This window comes from Ostreococcus tauri (genome assembly GCF_000214015.3).
Source record: "Ostreococcus tauri WGS project CAID00000000 data, contig chromosome 14, whole genome shotgun sequence".
In the NCBI taxonomy this organism is placed as follows: domain Eukaryota; kingdom Viridiplantae; phylum Chlorophyta; class Mamiellophyceae; order Mamiellales; family Bathycoccaceae; genus Ostreococcus; species Ostreococcus tauri.
In genome coordinates this window covers 311,475-316,388 of record NC_014439.2, presented here as the reverse complement: position 1 = coordinate 316,388, position 4,914 = coordinate 311,475, and the positions used below count along the sequence as shown (strand labels likewise).

The window sequence follows — 4,914 nt, the reverse complement described above, 5'->3', positions numbered from 1 at the left end:
CGCGCGCGCGCGCGCGGTCGTCGCGGGGTGACGTGCGCGTAACACCCTCGCGTGGATGCGATCGCGACCGATGGCGACGACGACGACGACGGCGCGGGCGTCGTCGACGTCGGCGTCGCGACGATGGACGCGCGGGGAGGGGCGACGCGAGAGCGTCGTCCGGGCGTTCGCGTCCGAGGATGGTGAAAACGCGGCGAAGCGGTCGGAGATCGCGCTCGCGGACGTCTCGCGCGGACGGAGGATTGGAAGCGGGTCGTTCGGGGACGTGTTCGAGGGCGCGCTCGCGAACGGGCGGGCGGTGGTGCTCAAGGAGCCGCGACGGGGGGTGCTGGGAATGTTTAGTTCGGAGCGATTCTTCGTCGCCGAGGCGGAGAATAATCGCAGACTGCGAGGATGCGCGTCGGTGGCGACGTTTCTGGGCGTCGCGGGGGCGAACGCGTATCTGGTGTGGGCCGAAAGACGCTGGAGGAGGCGTTCGGGACGTCGTTCGCGACAGAGCTGGGGTGCGCGACGGAGGCGGCGGCGGCGAAAAAGGTGGCGAAGGAGTGCCTGAAGTGCGTGAAAGATCTTCACGGAAGACAGATGATTCATAGGGACGTGAAACCGAACAATCTGTTGATTGTGAAGGGCGGGAAACTCAAGCTCATCGATCTCGGCGGCGCCGCCGACTTGAAGACGGGACGAAACTACGACGAAGATGAGACGGTGTTCGACCCAGTCTACGGACCGCCCGAGCGATATCTGAGCGGGAACTACTCCGGTTTCGCCGGGGTGGGCAGTTGGGCCAAGTTTAAGCCGGATCTCTTCGACGCGTTCTCGTGCGGGCTGACGATTTTACAAGTGAGCGTTCCCGCGTTCAGGAAAAAGGGCGGCCTGAACGGCGTTCGTCGCGAACTGAAGAGATGGAACTACGACTGCGAGGCGTGGAGGGCGAGTCTGTCGGCGCAGAGACAGTCTGAATACTTCGAGATTCTGGACGCGAACGGTCAGGCGGGTTGGAAGCTCGTGTGCGGTCTCGTCGCGGAACGCGACTCTCGCATGTCGGTCGCCAAGGCTCTGAGCTCGCCCTTCTGTCGATAGATGTATTGGTTTTCATTCTAATCTATTGTGCAATATTCTACAAGCCGCATCGCCGCGCGCACGTCTCCGTCCCATTAACTGGAAAGCCTCGTTCGACGAGCGAATCGTACACCAAGCCTCCGACCGGGTTCTTCCCTCTACCCCGAACGAGAAAGTCCGCCAAGTGCGCGTGCAAGCACTTCACAATCTTCCACGTCTTCGCTCGCCTCACGTCGCGCAGCGTCACGCCGACCAGTCCCGTGTGGTTCACGATAAAATCCGCCCGACCCGCGTCGCTCTCCGGCCCGTCCCTCGCCGCGTCGTTCCTCAACCGCCGCGTCGCCGCGTCACCGAGCAACCACCTCCGTATCCTCGGCGCGTCTTCATGCGCGCGCACCAACCCCTCCATCAACGTCTCGCTCGCGTCCACCGCTCGCGCGACGTCTCGCAACCCGCCTTCCCGTTCGACGCGCGTCGTCTCGTCGCGAAGCGCCGGGCACGCCAATCGACACGTCCCGTGTTCCGCCCGCACCGCCCCATCCGCCCCCGCGGACGTGGGCGCGAACACGTACGCGCGCGGAGCCCGAGCGCGCACGAGCCGCCACGGGACGACCGCGTCGCTCGCCGCGCCCAATTGCGTTCGCCGCGATCGCATCGGTCCCCGTCCCGCGCGGTTCCACCGCGTCCCGGCGTTGTTCGAACAGCGCGCCCGGGCGCCGCGTCTCGGCGGCGTTCGCCATCGCCCGCGCGCCGAAGGCCGCCATCGCGCGCGCGAGGCGCGTGGACGTCGCGCTCGGCCCCATCCGCGCGATGGCGCGGTGGACGACGTGCGCGTCGAAAGGTGATCGAAAGGGCGCGATTCGAAAGGCGTCGACCGGTCGTTCGCGCGCGAGCACCGGTGGGGAACGATCGACGCGCGATCTCGCGATCGCGTCTTCGGGAGACGCCCGCGATGGCGACGACAGCGCGCGCGATGGGGCCGACGGCGCGCGCGCGGGGGCGTGCGACGCTCGGACGCGCGCGCGGACGTTCGGCGCGCCCGCGCGTGGACGCGCGCGCGGTGGACGCGGCGGTGGCGCTCGCGGTGGCGCAGCAAGACGTCGCGTTCGCGGCGTGCGCGCTCGGTGAGGCGCTGGTGACGCGAGAGAACACCGCGACGGGTACGCCGGGACGACCGAACTTGATGGTCGTCGGACCGGCGTGTGGGACGCTCGTGGGGGCGTTCGCGTTGATTCAGAGCGACGACGGGACGGCGACGCCGGCGGGACTGGCGATCGCGGCGGCGGCGTCGGGGGCGCTCTTGGTGCAGTACGCCAAGCGTTTCGATGACACCCCGAGGGCGCCGTTGGAGTGGCCGGGACCGAGATTGTACCCGACGCTCGGGGTGATGTTTTCGTTGTTCGCGTTGCTCGCGAACGCGGAGGCGCTGCCGCGGATCCTGAACCCGCTCGCGGTGGGATAGACTTTCGACCGATTTAATGTCACAAAAGCCCGCTACGCTATTCGTCGTCCATCTGCTCGAGCACGCCCTCTCGAATCAACGGCTGCGCCTCCTCGCGCCAGAGCAAGTGCACGGTGTTCTTTTTTAAATCCACGGTGCCATCGCGAGTGAAAATCTCGCCGTGGTCCTCCAAACACCGAACCTGAATCTTGTGATTCTGCGGTGGCTCTAAGTCTAAGGTCAAGTCTAAGTCTACCGCGCGCATGTATTCGTTCAAAGTTTCGGCGTATTTCGTGAAAAACGTCCGCTCGCCGTGGCTCATGTTCGCCGACGCGCTCTCCGGTAGACCCATGCCGACGCTCCAGCGCATCTCCTTCACCCGTCCCACGCGCTCGTTCAGGTACACCAGCATCGCCCGCTTATTCCTCAGTATCGCCTGCATCGAATAAACTCTCACGCGGTCAGTCATAGCTCGCCTCTTTGGGAGCTCGCGCGTCTTCTTCTTCTTCGTCTTCTTCGCGCTCGCGTCCGCGTCCTCGCACCTGATGATGCGCCAACAACCCGACCCGCGTCGCATCCTCGCTCGCATCCGGCGCCAACGTCACGATCTCCGCGCGATGGTCTCCGCACTGCTCCACGATGGTGCGCATCGCGTCCGCGTTGTACGGAGGTAAAGTCTCGGGATCGCTCTCGACGATCTCTCGCACGAGCTCGGCTGCTTTTTTACCGAACGACAACGACGTCGAGGCGTTGGTGGGCATCGCCGCGGGAGAGACGGATGCCGTGGACGCTTGGCGCGATTCCGAGGGCGCGGGTACGGGTGCGCGCTTCGGAGTGCGACTCGGCGCGTTCGGGCGGTTGGATTTGAATGAACACGGCAGCGTCGATGGGTCGATGCGTGGTGGTCGATTACAATAGTCTATCAGGAGGGTAAAAGCGGTTTTTTCATCGAATCCTCTCGGCGTTGCTCTAAGATTTCTTGTTCCTTCGCCTGGACCTTTGCGACGTTGTACCCGGCGAAGCCGACGACGGCGACGCCGTAGCCAGCCATTTGGAGTATCGTCACCTCGTCGTGGTAGAAGATGACGCCGAAAATGATGATGAGAACGGAACGGATCTGAGCGAGCACCTTCAACGTAAGCGAACCGATGTTCTTGATCACGCCGAGCGAACAAAAATTGACAACGAAACCCAAAAAGCCGGCGGCGGCGAAGAGGTACGGTTTGTCCACCATCATGCCCCACGCGTCGTTCTCGCGCATGTGCTTGAACTCAAACGCCGTCGCGGCGATCGTGAGGAAGAATAGAGACGCGGGCGAGATGAAATACATCCCTTCCCACATACTAAATTTCTTGTTCGCCAGTAAGAACTGCATGAGGGCGTTCTTCACCGCCTCGGTCACCTCTGCGCCAAAGATGAGCGCAAACCCGATCCAGGTAAAGTTCATCTCTCCCAACGACGCGACCAAAGTACCGAGAATGATCACCAACACCCCCAACGCGACATTCGTGTGCCATTTATCTAATCCTGTAAAGTACAAAACGAAGAATAAAACCGCCGGCGACGCCGCCTTGGCCATCTGCAAGAACGAAAGCGTGAGATGAAAGTACGCCATGTTCCCCAACATGAGCGTCGTTCCCTGAAAAAATCCAATCGGAAGCACGTTTTTGCACCACTGCGCGAACGTCAAATCGGCATGATTAGAGAGATCCACCGTCTTCGTCACGTGCACGCCGATGAGCGCCAGCGTCCATCCGCACAGGACGCCCATCGAGCTCAACACTATCGGGTAGTGAAACGCCGTGACGCTCAGCATGTACTTATTGAGCAAGATGATGCACGTCGCCGCGGTGATGTACGCCACCCCGTACCCCATCGCCGTCACGAACGCCTGCATCGACGCCGCCTTGGCGCTCTGCGCCAGATCATCGCTCGTCTTCGCCCGGTCGCTCATCCTCTCACGCCGTCGATCCCCCACGCGCGCGCGCCTCTATCGACTCCCCCGTCGCGCGCTCGCGTCCAGTCCCCGCGCACTCGCCCGCGCCGTCCGCACCACGCCTCTCCGCGCGCGCGCGATCGCTCACACTCGTCCGCGATCCACCGTCTCGCGCGATGTGACGCGCGGGATGAAAAAGATGGTGTTGACGCGTGCGCCGACGCGTCGCATCGCGACACCGCCTCGCGCGCGCTCGCGCGTTCGATGGACCCGGTGGCGATCCCGACGCGCGCCGCCGATGCCCTGCGCGCGCTCGCGCGCTGCGGCGCCTCGGACGTCGGCGCGTGCGCGACGCGTGCGGTCGAACACGTCGCGAGCGGGACCGCGCTCGAGGCCTCGGCGCACGCGCGTGGGCGAGCGAGCGAGACGAGCGAGGCGCTGGGGTGGTTCTTCGTCGCGTGCGCGCGCGGTGGCGTCG

The 4,914-nt window shown here is 64.3% G+C and overlaps 6 protein-coding genes across 6 annotated transcripts in view; 3 read left to right on the top strand and 3 right to left on the bottom strand.

Annotated features, from left to right (window-relative positions):
- Positions 1-70: 70 nt before the first annotated feature.
- OT_ostta14g01720 (Serine/threonine-protein kinase, active site) lies at positions 71-1,080 on the top strand (the record flags this gene model as incomplete). Its single annotated transcript, XM_003082947.1, has 2 exons — positions 71-503; positions 566-1,080. The coding sequence occupies 2 exons, from the start codon at positions 71-73 to the stop codon at positions 1,078-1,080; spliced, it is 948 nt and encodes a 315-aa protein (XP_003082995.1).
- Positions 1,081-1,117: 37 nt separating this feature from the next.
- Positions 1,118-1,714, bottom strand: OT_ostta14g01710 (Protein of unknown function DUF501; the record flags this gene model as incomplete). The annotated part of the gene is made up of 1 exon (XM_003082946.2): positions 1,118-1,714. One exon carries the CDS (start codon positions 1,712-1,714, stop codon positions 1,118-1,120), a length of 597 nt encoding a protein of 198 aa, XP_003082994.2.
- Positions 1,715-2,011: 297 nt separating this feature from the next.
- On the top strand, positions 2,012-2,521 carry OT_ostta14g01700 (unnamed product; the record flags this gene model as incomplete). The annotated part of the gene is made up of 1 exon (XM_003082945.2): positions 2,012-2,521. One exon carries the CDS (start codon positions 2,012-2,014, stop codon positions 2,519-2,521), a length of 510 nt encoding a protein of 169 aa, XP_003082993.2.
- A 37-nt stretch (positions 2,522-2,558) lies between these two features.
- Positions 2,559-3,261, bottom strand: OT_ostta14g01695 (GINS complex, subunit Psf1; the record flags this gene model as incomplete). The annotated part of the gene is made up of 2 exons (XM_003082944.2): positions 2,559-2,936; positions 3,043-3,261. 2 exons carry the CDS (start codon positions 3,259-3,261, stop codon positions 2,559-2,561), a joined length of 597 nt encoding a protein of 198 aa, XP_003082992.2.
- Positions 3,262-3,422: 161 nt separating this feature from the next.
- On the bottom strand, positions 3,423-4,454 carry OT_ostta14g01690 (Triose-phosphate transporter domain; the record flags this gene model as incomplete). Its single annotated transcript, XM_022982572.1, has 1 exon — positions 3,423-4,454. The coding sequence occupies one exon, from the start codon at positions 4,452-4,454 to the stop codon at positions 3,423-3,425; it is 1,032 nt and encodes a 343-aa protein (XP_022841346.1).
- Positions 4,455-4,700: 246 nt separating this feature from the next.
- The window catches only part of OT_ostta14g01680 (ABC transporter, conserved site), a gene marked incomplete at both ends in the record, with an annotated part of 1,787 nt that continues 1,573 nt past the window's right edge, over positions 4,701-4,914 (top strand). Inside the window, one exon of the mRNA XM_022982570.1 lies at positions 4,701-4,898. Within this exon, the coding sequence (XP_022841345.1) occupies positions 4,701-4,898 (198 nt within the window). The remainder of the gene's footprint in view (positions 4,899-4,914) is intronic.